General features: G+C 40.7%; 1 protein-coding gene across 5 annotated transcripts in view; it reads right to left on the reverse strand.

Moving 5' to 3' along the window:
• Nucleotides 1–15,448, reverse strand: part of LOC140657624 (caspase-10-like) — an 18,365-nt gene continuing 2,917 nt past the window's right edge. The window contains exons 1-11 of one of the 5 annotated variants that reach the window (XM_072874933.1): nt 12,259–12,673; nt 9,638–9,843; nt 9,009–9,348; nt 8,766–8,865; nt 8,052–8,187; nt 7,207–7,295; nt 5,855–5,891; nt 4,588–4,676; nt 2,959–3,070; nt 1,687–2,191; nt 1–1,156 (exon numbers count right to left, since the gene is read on the reverse strand). In XM_072874933.1, coding sequence (XP_072731034.1) covers nt 994–1,156; nt 1,687–2,191; nt 2,959–3,070; nt 4,588–4,676; nt 5,855–5,891; nt 7,207–7,295; nt 8,052–8,187; nt 8,766–8,865; nt 9,009–9,348; nt 9,638–9,767 — 1,701 coding nt within the window. In that variant the 5' untranslated portion in view covers nt 9,768–9,843; nt 12,259–12,673 and the 3' untranslated portion in view covers nt 1–993. Of the gene's footprint in view, nt 1,157–1,686; nt 2,192–2,958; nt 3,071–4,587; nt 4,677–5,854; nt 5,892–7,206; nt 7,296–8,051; nt 8,188–8,765; nt 8,866–9,008; nt 9,349–9,489; nt 9,507–9,637; nt 9,844–12,258; nt 12,674–15,199; nt 15,436–15,448 lie in introns of those variants that run through there. The other 4 variants (XM_072874935.1, XM_072874937.1, XM_072874938.1 and 1 more) reach the window with 4 other exon arrangements.

Below are 15,448 nucleotides of genomic sequence, written 5' to 3' on the forward strand. Positions count from 1 at the left end.
TCTTATAAAGAAATTTGAATTTAATGCAGTAACAAACAGGAAGGACGCAGACATACATAGTAAATGCTCATCACAAAACAACATGACATTATTTCAGTTAAATCACAAAATGCTGTTAGAAGCTTAATCAACAAGGAGCCTTGTTTCTCATATGGCTGCATTTTAGATCTTAAAACAAGAAACAATAATCAGAAAATTTAATGCTTAACAAACTTAATCAATCTGATAAACCTATACAGATACACTGCTGAATGCCACATTTCATAGTGTGCAAATCTTCTACCCTAAATTTTCTTCCCAGAAGATGGGGAAATGACAGTTCACCAGGTTTCACAGAGGGAATACTACATGGCATTATGGCTTTACTCAGTTTTGGAAAGATCTCATTGTACATGAGGTTTATGTTAGCCATTAGATGGTATCAGTGTGCACTGTGGAACAAATTACTGATTTCAACAGTTAACTGGTTCTCCATTAAGTTAAACATAATTTAAATTAGAGATGGAAGAAATCCTTTTCCACTTACTACTTAAGCTTTCTCTTCTTCATTCCCACCTTTGTCTTTCTCTATGAACATAGCTAGTGGATTTAGAGGCAGGATTTAAAATTGTTAGCCTGCAAAATAAAACACAATGAGCCTAAACCAGACCATTAACAATCCTGGTTTAGATATGGAAGGCTACATCCAACCCTTAAGCTGTCAATAAAACGCTTTTATATCTGCAGTCTGTGCAGGTACAAAAACGTTTAACATGACAGAAGCATGCCTCTCCCAACCCTGATAACTCTGAATATATAGATGATATAAATAGCTGGCACACGGATTGTTTTAATTGTGTCTCCTCCAGTTTCACAGTTTGTTTGGCAAAAAATTTAGGAGCCTTTGCCTTGAAGCTAACTTCTTCAGGATTCTGGGTAACTGCCTTAAAACAGGTAGTGTGGTGAATTGCATTTAAATGAGATGTGCTGATAAAAGGATGTATTTTAAAAGCCTCAATGTTGCTGTGAAGGAGGAGGGTCTCTAGGTATTGGGAATATAAATTTTCTTCTTAAGGTGTATGCCGGTTGGGGCATCTGCTTCTTTGTCCCCAAGCGGTCAACACGTCTGCCCACATCTTCATTAACTTCTGTAAGAATCGACAAAATATCTTCACCCCTACAGCCAGAAGGAGAGCAAAAATAAAAAAAAAGACTTATTAATGAGCAGATGGTACTGCACTTAACACCTCCCAGATCATCTAGAAGATACAGTATAAATGTTTAAAACACAAAAAAGAAAACATATCTTTTTCTCCAAATTTCTCCTCTTTTGTTGTAATTTGAGTCATATTAAAAACAAAAGAACTTTTCTTCCTCTGTCTTGCTTGGTTCAACCAGTAAAGAAAAATAATAGAAGAAAATATTTTTACCTAAATCCATTCAAGAAACAGATGACTTTGCCTTAAAGAATATAGATGGGAGGTTTTGAGTTTTTTTCACAATAAACTTCACATTCTCCAGATTAGCTCTATGGTACTAGCAGTGCTAATGTAAATTTATCAGTGTCAAGCAAACAAATCATCAGTTTAACTAATTTTGCCCACCTCAGAACATGGGTTAGTGTTCCTATGTGAATTTGCCTTTTGAGGGAAAAAAAAGGGGAAGTTCCTCCCATTTTTTCATGGAAGAGCTAAGCAAAGTATTTACCTTGGTACCAACAACTGTAGCTTGCTGCACAGGGCCTGAATATACCAAGCACCCTGTTCAATGTGCCGGAAAGAGACATATCCATCAATTGTGGCCATGCCTAGGAGGAAATCAGCCTCTTCAGGAATACTTTCAGAAGGAGAAATGCTCTGTTGCACGGAAGTCAAGTCAGGAATTCGTGCATCACCTTCAACATAGACAGGACACTGTATCTCTTTACCCTGGCATGCTTGGATAAAGAAGAGTTTGGGTTTGTCAGCCAGCTGTGGACATTGTTTGGCAGTGAAGTGGGACATGATCATGCGGATTGATACAAGTTCTTCATCTTTCCCATAGATCGCTCCTGACTCTCCATGAGACAGAATACAACATATAAAACAGTCCCTGTCTTTGTGATCTTGCAACTGTTGCCAAGTTCGCATGAGATCTTTAATCTCCAGAGATGTCAGATTTGTGTAAGTCCTCACATCCAGACCAAGCCATGTGAACACTCGTTCCAGTTCCCCTGTAATTAAAAGAAAGATAAAAGCAAAAATTGAGGCAGTAGAAAACCATTTTATGAAGTCACCATGCAAGCTAATCTGAACCGGGAAAGACCTTACACCCTGACAATTCTGGAGATTTTTCCTTACACTAGTATCAACTAAAGGTTAACTGGAATAAAAAAAGATGGCATCAGCTCAAACACAGAGTTCCTGGATTTTTCTAGACAAGTTTCAGAAAATACAATGACATTTTTCAATGTATAATGACACACTAAGTGAGCTCACAAATGACACCTGAAAATATGAGGAATCAGCCCCAAGTTTCAGATGAGATCTTTCAAAACCTTCCTCACATCATTATTTTCCAGTTGCAGTTTTGACTATTAGAGTTTCATACACAAGAGATAAACAGAATTAACAGAATAAAATAAGAAGTATGCACAGAGTTGCTTGATTATGGAATTTTGCATTATATTACGTAGAAGGATGGTTTAGTTTAGTTTTAGTTCTTTATTATAGCTATAGATAAAGGCTAAGTAAAAAGAGATTCTTAAAATGATTCATGAATGATTCAACTGCATCAGAAACTCAGTGGTTATTCATGCTTTAACCCTTTCTCCCCTAGGATATACCAATGACATAATTTAACACATATTAAACATTTTACTCTTTAAGAATATTGACTAACTAAAATATAGACAATAAAATATAGAGCAATACTAGACAATCAACTCACATGAGGAAACAGAGAGACTAATCTTCCAAAAATCTCACTTCAGTAACTTACCAGCATCTTTGCAAGAACCCTTCCTCTCCTGAAGACACCTATCAAAGTTAACATTATTAATAACAAGACAAAATCCTCTGTGTGGTCCATCCATTTTGTAGCTTGTCATCTTCTGTAGAAAGGAGAGGAAAAAAGCTTACAGCCTCAAGGAATTTATTCAACTTACTCATATTTCCTTAACATGTCTCAAAATTGGCATCCAAAAATTAGAGGCACCTAAGAATGTGGGTTGCTTTTGAAAAGCTGGAACTCAATGGTGCCCCCTTGTGTGAAAAGACAGGAGTGAAGCCTCAAGCACACTGTCACCATACCATTAAACTGCAGAGGAAAGGTTTAGCAGCTGGGTTGGTCATCTGTATGCAAAAGGAAGGATTCAGCAGACAAACTCTGCAATCTGAATTGGTGTTGGAGATAGAAGTCCCCAGCTGTTTCCAATGTCATGACAGTAATTTAACTTCAGATGGCAGAGGCTTCACAGTGAAACTATAGGATGTTAGACATCCGAGTTGTTTTTTTTCCCAGAGAGTAGCGATGAATACCTGGAGCAGGTGGTTCACACTAATCCACTGGAAAGGGATGCAAGCAGAACAGACATCCCAGAAGTGCACAGACCTGCCACACTACCAGTTTTCCTAAGACTTAAAAGTTACCTCCCACGCTTAAGAAAGAACATTTTAAAAACTGAAAAGTCACCAAAACTTACAAGTACCATCTCTTCAAGTCCAACCTCAGGTTGAAATCAAAAACTCCTATCACTCAAGTTCCTTTCTGCTCACTAGAGAGAGCAACAAACACCTGCTTTTGTGCATTTTAGTAGAACAAAACAAAGGCAGCACTCCAAGCTCCTTCAACAGCAGCAAGAAGCACTTTTGCTACAGCAGCCTGAACATCAGGTGATGAAAAGAGATGTTACAGCATAGAACTTTAACTATTAGAAATTAAATAGCTATAAACAAATGCAGCAACTTGCTCCCTCAATATCCATGCCCATCAGAAGGAAAAAGCCAGAGGGAGAATTCAGTGGTTACACTGCTGTACAAGGTTAAAGAGTGCACATAAGGCTTCCAAGAAGGGATCTCACAAAAGGGATCTTTTCTCCTGTACCAAGACCTCTGGTTTATTGAGGAAGACTGTTACATGCCTGCAATAGCTAACTAAAAACTCTTGCCTTCTTTTATCCTTCTCACAAGGTCTTTGCATGCTACCCCTTATCACTTTTAATTTCAAGATGCCCTGAAACTTTTTCTAAGCCAGATCCAGAAAGAGAGGACTGTAAAGCTATGTTTGTCTCCGTGTCTTGCACATTCTACTGCCATCTCCAAAATGCACAACTTAAGAAAATGCCAAACATTTTGCCTGTATCAGGAAGATAAGCAGATGCACTGATGTGTGGATAACATCAAAGGTATTATGCCTGTTTTGCCTCCACCACACCTTTCAATATTGCTAAGTTTCTGGCCTCCAAGGTTCAAATATTCTCTAAAAAGTTCCAGTTGATCAGACAACTCAAAAAACTTCATGAGACACACAGACATCTCACATGTCCTTGCATGATAAATGTCATTACGGGGATGAAGACCTCACACACCCAGGTATTCAAAAAGAAGGATTTAAGAGATCATCTCAAACCTTGGATTCATTTTCTACATTGCTGAATTCTCCAGGCAGCTCCAGGTTCATTTCAGAGAAGCCTTGTGTAAGACTAGCTGCTTTGTTATCTAGGAAAAAAACCCAGCATAGATATTTATGAAGATAAATCCAGTATTGGTGGATGTAGCAAACAGGAGTTTAGCTACAATACAGCACTTTTTGTATTTGAAATACTGTTTCATTGAAAGAAGTAATTCCTCTGTATGAGATAGCATCGTCATGTTCAAAGGATCTATTCTGAATATGTCTCCAGTTATTTTTATTATATATATTTTTGTGACAAAGGCAAGGTTTCTATTTGTATTGGTATTGTGGAACAAAGATATCCATGGTACAAGGATATATTCTACCTGCGACATTCAAATGAATTTTTCATTTGGAAATCAGCTTAGAAATAAACTGTATTGTAAGAAGGATCTGCAATGTTACTACTGAAGCTCCCATTGCAGACTTTTTTTTTTTGTTCCTGAATCACTGATAATAACTCTCAGACCAACCTCCAGGGCAAGGCTGTATTGACAGAGCTTGAAAGTGGAAAAGAGCTTACAGATGTCGTACTGCTATACTTTGCAAGTGGGCAATCTGATGTGGAGTCACAAAGAGGGATGCAAACTACCCACTGTTATTTGTACAGAATCTTTTCAGAGATCTGATCCAAAAATGTAACTTTATTTATTGCTGCTTTATTTCCTTCTCCTTCTGAATGCCCTAAAATGCTTGTCTCCTTCTGTACAAATCATATACTATTTAATGCATTCAAAACATTAATCTCTACCATGCAATATTCCCAGGCTCTTCAACATAACAATCTATACAGCAAAAGAAGTCAGAGGTAAAATCCTGCACCCAAAAATTTAACATCTCAGTTTTATAAACAGTCATAGTGTCCCATTCTCTTGTCCTTCCAGGGATATTTAAACAGAAAACTTGTTTTTCATTTTCAGGAAAGAAATCCTTTTGCTTCTAATCAGACCAGCCCTTATTTCACCTCCCAGAAAGCACATTAGTTAGTTTCTAGTAAATAACTGACAAAGTACACAGGATTTGCCAATTTTCTCTTGCCTCTTTTATATAAGAACAGAAATCCTTCAAATCTATTTGTGCAGAAAGCAAAAGACCCTTCCAAGAAGACAGCAAGGTAAGTGTGTTGCATTAAACCAATGCTAGAAATTTCCCAGAGAAAGTAAAGGAATGCAACATTAAACATGAAGGTAAAAAAACCAAATATATTTTCAGAAATTCTTACCATTGATATTAGAACTGACAGATTTGATCGAGGTCTCCTATTTTTTGAGCGGGGGGAATACCACGTTAAAAAACATTATTATATATAATAAGTTTTCATAGTGATTTTAGCAAAATAGGCTTAATACAAAGTTCTTTAAGTAGTGAGTAGGAAAAATACTGAATTCCTAAGAGCAGCAAAGCATTTAATAATGAAATTACAAAAGACTTCCCCACTTACAGCAAATCTCACAGAGCTGGAAACAACTATATTTTCTCTTAAGGATAAAGGGAAACAGCAAAGAATTTTCTTTCCCTTCCAAATGATCCTCTCACTATAGGGGTAGGCAGTCACTATAAACAAAATAAAGGTCCCAACATAGTCCCATATCAATTCTCTTGGATAGTCAATTATTTGAGTATAAATCATTATAACTAGTGATTCTAGTTGCTGCCTAAGAGATATCTTCCAGCAGTAAGTGTCAATGGTTTATTATACAGCATGGAAAAAGTGTATAACCTCTCATCATTTTAAAGAAAAATGAAACCTGATCATCAGGATTACGGAAACAGTCTCAGTCTTTTTTAAAAATTCTTTTAAATCTATGTTTTCTTAATAAAACTACATTTACTTTCTTACTGTGCCAAGTGCCATGTGTGAAGGGTTCCCCAAACCCTCTGCACATGTAGAGCAACTATAGCTCAAAGCAGCAATAATGCAAACCCTTCGGATACTAAATAGCTGGTTTTCCTCAGCTTTTGTCTACTAGAACTTCACTTCTTGGAAGTATCCTTATAAAGATCATTGGTTTTCCTAATTCAGAACTGGGTTAAAACTCTCCCCCTTACTCTTCTCTTCCCCAAAAAAGAGATCAGTTATAGCCCAGATAAGTTTCCCAATCTGATTCATCATGCAGCTGCAGGAGGGGTTTAACTGATCAAGGACTGGCACATTGAGAAAATGGGACCACTTCCTTTAGCAGCAGCAGCAGCTTGAACTGATCATCAGTGTACGGTGGCGGCCTTTAGAGATAGTGTTGATCAGCCGAAACTTTAAAAATCAGCACCAACTGACTGACCCATTCTCTAGAAGGCACCTGTCTAGCTTTTTCTCTCACTCCTCTCTCTTCCTAAAATTAATTTTTTCCCCAATTGCATGTGACCAATAGCAGTATTTTTGGCTTCCACTATTTGATACTATATGCAGCTGTATTTCTTACATGCTGAACAAATATGCTTGTTCCCTTCCTAAACCAAGTAAGAAGATTTAGCAAAAAATCTTACAGCCAATACAGTTTCAAAATAAAGGCAAGGAAAAAAACCCAACCCCCCAAACCACTAAAACCCAAGTTGGTAGTATGTACTCCAGTGTACCTGTGGGGAAGTGAATACTCTGATGTCTCCACTGTGAGACAGTGAAGATTCCTTGACTGGCAGAGTGTTCTCCTGCTGAGGCAGAGACACTAAAAGCAGAAAGAGACAAAATGAGAGAAACCAAGTGCCTTTTAGTTAAACCAGTATGAATCTGCACATTAGGCAAATGCGGATCTATACTTACTGAAAGCAACTTTGAAACACAGTCAGAAAGCATGGGGGAATGGAACTAATGAAACGCTGAGTGCCCTTGCACCTACTGGGGAGACACAGCTTTGTACTTCCCAGAAGTTGTTTCCCAGAACTTCTTCTCCAGTATGCTTATGGTCACTCCACAGGACATTAAATGAAGGAATATTACAAACTGCAGTATAACCCCTGATAACGTGAAGCACACATTTAATAATAAAGCCTACCATGTATCAGACACACATGCACACACAGTTTGCCTTGCCAGCTTATTAGCAGGCAACTGCCTTGTTGTAGTGTACGTTCATACATCACAAAGTGCCTTTTACAGGACAGTCATCATCATCTCAGTACTATTCATGGGGAAACGGAGAAGTGCAACACAACTATAAATAGATTTTCAGTTTCCCAGCATGTTCTGTATGTGCTGGACTGCTCTGTGTGGCCTCAGATATTCCAGCACATCCTACTGGAATTCAGCTAGGAAGTAATGCAAGCTAGGGACTGTTATGCCAAATTTGTGCGTGAAGATGAGTGATCCCACTCTAGCTCCTGTTTCAGCAATGCACACATAGGACCTTGAGGTTCAGTTGCCCAGACCCTTCTAGTGCTTCCTGCATTTTAGCCAACGTACTCCCTGGCTCTGAATTTCTCACCTTTTTCCCTTTTGTAGCAGTTTACTCTTTCCAGGAGATCAGGTGAAACTTTCATACAGACTTCCTCCAGCATCTGTACATTGTTTTCAGTTACAAGACCCTGTTTTTCCAATAAAATCAGCAATTCCAGGGCAGACTGACAGCCAAAAGGAGAGAGTAAAAATATAGTTATTGTTCCTCAGAACTCAAAACCTGCCTCAGCCCTGTCTGTCTCAAACAATCACATTATTATCTGCTTTGCTTCCTACCAACAAGGTCCAGACAGTCAATTTTACATTGCTGTGGGAGGTGGAAATGTTGCTCCATGGAAAGCTACTGGTTGCGTTATTACTTGTTATGGCCTTGTTTAAAAAGATTCACCCAAACCGTATTTATGACTCTTGGCTTTGAGAAGGCTTTATTGCTGTGAAACAGTACCTATGACATATGGACATGAATCTCCTTTGGACATGGCTCATGGGTGAAGATTTTGATTTGTCACCCTTTTATGGTCTAATGCAAGACTGTGGACTGTGACATTGGCACAAAACACCAAATTCCACAGTTACCTGTCAACAGCTTCCTCCTTGGTAACCCTATAAATACTGTGACCAGCCTAGTTGCAGATTACGCCCTCTTCTGCCAAATACTTTTCTCTTCATGCTTTTCCTTCTATTTCCCCTCCTGCCTTCTTCCCTTCCCACCATATACACATTTGGCTCTCTCCTCACATACAAGAGGTATCCGTCGCTTTGGAAGACAGTATTGCAGGAGAAATATGATATCCTTCAACATCTCATTGGTAATGTTCTCTGACAATTCATACAGCATCTGCCTGTAACAGAGATCCAGTGAGATAAAAGCAGAACAGAAGATGGTGTAGAAACTAAAAGCAATCTGAGAATTTAAAAATGGAAAGAGAAACAGTATGGCATAGATGGCAGTAATGGAGAGAATAGAATCCCACTACAAGCTTACCTATACAGAGACACTCTTCCCTTCTCGTGCAGACATTCTTGCACTTTCTCCTTGGTATAACCAAGTTTCTTAAGCAAGGAGTGACATTTAATTTTGTATAAGAGTTCAGCTAGTAGGAAAGTATCTTCCTCATTCAGATATTCTTCAGCCATGAGAAGCTGAAAGATGTCCACTGCTGACTTCACATTTTCTAGTTTTTTGAAGGGGAGCAAGTCAGTACAGAGAAATTTTAAAGCTGCTACATCTTCAGCCACCAGGTTTTCGTCGATGAGCAGAAGCTGCTGACGGAACTTCAAGCTGACATTATCCTCCATGTTTCTGGAACCAACAGTCTCTCTGCCTGAAAGTAGAAAGCAAACACTAGTAACACTTGAATCTTCAATACAACAATCCTTGTAATAAGATTTCATCCAACAGCTGTTTGGAAGCCCTGAATTCTCTGCATAACAGGAGTTTCCTTTTAAATAAATTTGAAACTTACTTCCTTCTCCAAACACAAGACTACAAGACCAGATTTGGCAGAAGCTCTGAACAACCCAGTCTAAATTTGAAGTTAGCCCTGCTCTAAGCAGAAAACTAGGCTAAATGACCTCAAGAGGTCCCTAAGTTCTTCTATTTCTTTCAAGCACCTTCCACATTCAGATCTTTGCTTCTCTCCATAGTAGGTGGGAAGAGTCCATGCAGTAACTTATTGTAACTCTCAGTGGAGAGAGCACAGTGGTTCACACATACTCCTTGATCTGCAGTCCAAGGGCTCATTCTTTTCTGGCTGTAGCAGGGAGGTTGTTGTGGTTTAACCTGGCAGGCAGCTAAACGCCACACAGCCGTTTGCTCACTTCCCCCCACAGTGGGATGGGCCAGATGAGTGGGGAAAAAAAAAAGAAGTAAAATTCATGGGTTGAGATAAAGACAGTTTAATAGGACAGAAAGGAAGGGAAAATAATAATAATGCTAAAAGAATATACAAAATAACTGATGCACAATGCAGTTGCTCACCACCCTCCGACCGAGGACCAGCAGCGATCCCTGCCCAGCAGTTCCCAAGCAGTGATCACTGCCCCCCAGCCAGCTCCCCCCAGTTTCTATACTGAGCATGATGCCATATGGTATGGAATAGCCCTTTGGCCAGTTTGGATTAACTATCCTGGCTGTGCCCCCTCCCAGCTTCTCGCTGGCAGGGCATGGGAAGCTGAAAAGTCCTTGACTAGTGTAAGCACTGCTTAGCAACAACTAAAACACCAGTGTGTTATCAACATTATTCTCATCCTAAATCCAAAACACAGCACTACCAGCTACTAGGAAGAAAATTAACTCTATCCCAGCTGAAGCAAGGACAGAGGTGCTCCTCTGTTACAAGCCTGACACTCAAGCTGAAGCTGTAGAATATCCATACACTCCCAGTCATATCTTGCTACCAGACTGTGTTTCACATTTGGCACAGGAAAACCCTGAAGCCTCCACTATGAGTAAATCCCAACTACAATGTAACAGTGCTCAGCACTTCATTCTAAATAGGCTCTGCACAAGCAGCTCGACCTTACTGAAGTTTAATAGAGATTAATCACCCTTCCACTACACCAACTTCTTCCATGTAGCCTAGGCAGTTCTTTTCTGCCTGTGGAAGGTTATATAGGTAAAAAGGTGCTTCAGTGCCTTCTGCCCAAATAAGCAGGTAGGTCTTTATTCTTTTGTTTAGAGCAGCTGGAAGCAGCAAAGCTTTCTACATGAGGAAACACAAGAAAAAATCAAGGAAACAAAGTAGGGACAGAACCTCTGAATCTGAAGCCTTTGAAGCATCTGGGAGGACAGCTCAGCAGATAAACCACACAGCACGTGGGGGCAACAAAGAAGGGACTGTTGCATTTTTATGTTCAGAAGCAGACAGAAAATATAATCCCCAAGTCCAGATGCCCAGTTAGGAAATGAGGTTTGACAGAACCCAGGAATCCTGAATCATGTCCTGTCTCTAAGTAACAAGTCAGAGCCTGTGCACAAAAAAAGGTCAGATTGCTTTCTCCTGTATTCAAACTTACTCTCCCATAGCTCCATAATAGTTCTTCACGTTCCTTCTCTCCTCATATGAAATCACATATGTTGTGACACCCTCTTCACTTAAACTGCTATCAAAAAGGTTCAGATCTCAGCCTGTTATCTACACACAGGAATTGTATCACTTCACAGTAAACCAGACTTCAAATTCATTTAGCTCAAAGCTACTTTAAAACCCTATCTAGATGCTTTAATCAACTAAATTCAGCAGAATAACTTAGGTTAAACCAATTCCTGCCTAAACTAACAAGCCTATATAATCCAGGTTCAAACTGAATTATGACAATTCAGAATTTAGAGCCAAAGATTTCAACTAAATGAGTTTAAAAAATCATCGCTTTAGGAGAACAGGGGCAAGTTGTGTGTACACCAGGTGTACATAGTCATTTCATCAGCAAATGAAACGGAAGCAAGATCCAGCACAAATTCCTTCATCTACCTTTAAAAGTTTTCAAGTCTGTGTTGCTGGCATTCTTGGAAAGCTTTTTTCACTCCAAACATTTTCTGCTTGAGTTTGGAATACCCTCAAGACCTCTCCCAGCACTACAACGAAAGGAAATACTGCCAGCTCACTGCCTGCTCATCCACTGCTCAACTTACCGCTACAGTGTTTTTAGAACCCTCTACCACTTCATGCATTTTACAAGCCATTTATAAAACATCATGGTAAATAACAGAGCCCTAAAGCAAAGAAAGAAAACGAGCAAAGAATCCCTATTCCAGTAAAACGAGATGATGCTAAACACCCAGCCCTGACACACACGGGACACAGGACCTACCCGCTCCCCAAGTTTGCCACGGCTCACCCTAACATTTACAGCTAGAGCTAGCAGGATATTAGCAGGCAGAACATCAACACACAGAAAGGTGATGGATCAGCGTCTCTAACTTCTGGTTTGTGATATATCCTTAGAGAAGGAAAATCACATAAAATAGGCAATGAGGATTATCAAATTACTATTTTTTCCTTTAAAGTTTTATTGATTGGGGCACTGCCAGACTAAAAGATTTAAGAATAATGCAAAACCACGGAGCACAAGGGAATGACGAGGCCCAGCCCACAACTCCACATGCAAGTGGAGTATTCAGCTCCGGCCCCGCGGGCAGCCCGGAAGCAGCGGGACAATACCGGACGGAAGGAGCGGGATTTAGGCTGAAGTCTACCTTTGCTCCCTCTCCACTTCGGTCCCCCCTTTCTTACCTCTCACATGAATGCCGACCGCGTCCCCTCTCCCGGCAGCTACTCTAGGGGCGGGGCTCAGCGCTTCCCGGTTTATTTTCCGGCCAGCCGCGAGCCGCCGGTGCGTGCCCAACTGCTGAGTCACGACCTCGGGCCTCCCTGCGGGAAGCGCGGAGCCTTGCGCCCTGCCGAAGCCGGGAAGGGCCGCCCCGCCAGCCCGAGGCCGTGCACGAAGGAGGCGGCATCCCCAGTAGCGGGGGCGGAGAGTGGGACAAAGTCGGTTAGGGGGAAGGAGCTGGGGGTACGTCCGCGGAGCGCGACGCCGCTGCCGCTGGGCGGGCGGGCTCCCACGAAGCGCGGCGGCGCCCCGCGGGGATCGGCCGAGTGCCAGGAAGCGGTCGCGCGGGGCCGCCCTGCCTCTCCGGCCGAGCCCGGGCCGCGGCCCTCCCAGCACTCGGCCTCAGGGCTTGTGAACCTCCTGCCCTTCCCCCTGGACGAGGAACTTCGCTAGATAGCAACCGACAACACTTGCAGGACGAAATACAAGAAGTGACCAGTAACTCTTTTCGCTTTTGCTGTCAAACCATTTTAAAGCAGGCTACATCACAAGAAAGCCCCGAACGTTTGTGGCAAAAACGAGAAGAGAGGCATTTTTTTTAACTGACAAGAAGCTTCAGAGTAGTGCTTGTGGGAGAGGGTTTCAATGCCTTTTTTATGCGGGTCTGTCCCGCAAAGATAGTGAAAAAGCAAACTCACACCCTTGGCTCAATGGAGCCAGAACGGGAAGAGTCTCCTTGCTCATGCCAACACACAAACAATGGCCGAGTTATCTGGTGAAACTAAAAGGCTTGCCATCTTTTATTCAGTCAGCTCATTTTTATAGAGCTGTAGAACTTCACAGCCAAATTTAACAAGCCGTAGAGGTCTACAAGATGAGTCGACCAAGAATTTCAAGAGTTATTCTGTGGCCTAGAGGGAGACAGGGACAATCAGTCTGACTGCATGCAGAAATTTTCTTCAGAAAATCAGCTTGAAATCCAGCATTTATAATTTACTAGTCATTTAGTAATAGTAACAGCACCAATTTTGCTAAATCATGATGCTATTTTAGTAATGGCACAGATTTGAATCACATTTCTTATGATGTTTCTACAAAACACTGAAAATACACTCTCAGAGTAACACAAATTTGAAAATATGGCATGTACAGAAAGGCACAAACCACAAAAACAGAATTCCTAAAATACTTGCAATGTCTTATGGATTCTAATACAGAATCTGAAAAAAGGCATTCTCCAAAACAGCCACAGAAAAGCTGTCAAACACTTCAGTACAGGAGACAGAGTTTAATTGGAACATTGTCAGATACACAGCACATCATCAACACGGATGGCAGCTTCTTCTCAGCAACATCATCCTGCATGTCAGAAATGTAAAACTCTAGATATCAGAACGAATTCTCAGAAACTGTCATAAAAAGCTTCTCTGACTCAGGTATCTGTAACAGGAACCACCGTTACTTATGCAGAGTTGAAAGCGGAGATCAGACATACAGCATGCTGCATCTACAACTGTTATAGCACCGTAACTTCCTCTTGAATGTAACTTCTTTTCTGGATAATGAGCTGGCAACCATTGTGAGACACAAGTATGTAACAGTACAAAGTAAACTGGATTTATGGCTCAGTCACATCAATGTAGGTGGCTGAGAAAAAACATGCAACTTAATTCTGGTGCAAACCACCACAGAATCTCCTGCCTCATGGGTACACCTTCTGAGCCACTGAAAGGCATCATCTATATTCTGCCAATTCTTTTCCCTCTTCCATGTATACAGCATATACAGCAGTACAACAAATGTCTACTTCAGTTATCAGAAAGCAAAACTGAAATTCAGTGCTATGTAGCAGTGCGTCTGACAGCCTTGTCCCAAGCACTGACAATGCAGGAGCAGAGGAGGAGTGGCTTGTTTTATCTTCTTCAACAGCAGATTCTGAAAACTAGACGTTTTGGCAGTCGGTGACCATGAAATTTCACCAGCACGTCACTTTTTATGTTCCTGTGCTAACACCCTAAACTCATGATGGATCCAGAATTAATTCTTTTCCTCCTTTTCTTTTGGCTATTGAATGAAGTTTGGTATCATTTAGCCACTCTATCTGCAATACATGTACAACTTGATGCAACTGAGGCCCTGCATGCAGTCACTTTCCAGACTCAAATGTTAGGTGCACAGTACAGCAAGAACAGACAGTCCCTATCATGTGTACAGAGGAATACAAAAAGGTATGGGAGAGGTGACAAGACAACTGCTGGCATCACAAAATCCCTGCGTGTTAATAAATACTGACTTCAGTGCTACTTTTCACTATGCAGTGAGTACAGGGAATCAATCTACCCATGTGCCACTCTTGAAAGAGGCCACTCTTGAAAGTGGTGTCAAGGCAATAAAATACTGCTTAGATGAATAATTGTAGAATGAGTACTGCTATGGTTTAAGAATCTACTGAGGGTGAAGACATCAGTGTGGAAAATCAGTATCTGACATCCATGAATACTGCACAATACATGACATGTCCCCACAACTCTTTGGTCATTAGATGGCTGTGATCACTTCCGACCCAAGCAGCCAGACACAAAGAGACTGCCTTCCTTTTTCACTGCAAGGGTTATTTACAGGAGCCTCTACAGTTTTCAAAACGGCATTTATTCGTCATTTCTTAAGGAAGGAGACATGGACTTTACTTATTGTGTCATGCACTAAGGTGAAGAACATGTACACTTCATAACCCCCAAACCAAACCTACATTGTCACAAAACTATCAGAAACAGAATATATCCAATTGCTAATATTTTAAGTAAATAGTTGTATTTAGCATCACTCAAAAAAACCCAAAACCACAAACCCACAAAAACCCACCACATCATTAGATCCTGTAAGGACAGCCACTATTATTCTTACTTCCTTTCTCCCTTTTCTCCTGTTTTCTTCTTTCTCCTTCCAATATTAATGCTGTATTTCTCCTCCAAATCTTCTTTTCCCTACTTGTTCTTCTCTTGGTTCTCCCTACCATTCCCCTTCTTGTTCCTGCTTGAAATCTCCGTATTTCTTTCCCTCATCTCTCTGCCTCCTCTGGTTCCATTCTCCCTGCTTTTGGTTGTCTATAAGGCAGCAGAAGTGCTCATCACATGCAAAAGCTAGTAAGGGAAA

The sequence above is a fragment of the Ciconia boyciana genome, chromosome 10 (assembly GCF_034638445.1).
Source record: "Ciconia boyciana chromosome 10, ASM3463844v1, whole genome shotgun sequence".
Classification (NCBI taxonomy): domain Eukaryota; kingdom Metazoa; phylum Chordata; class Aves; order Ciconiiformes; family Ciconiidae; genus Ciconia; species Ciconia boyciana.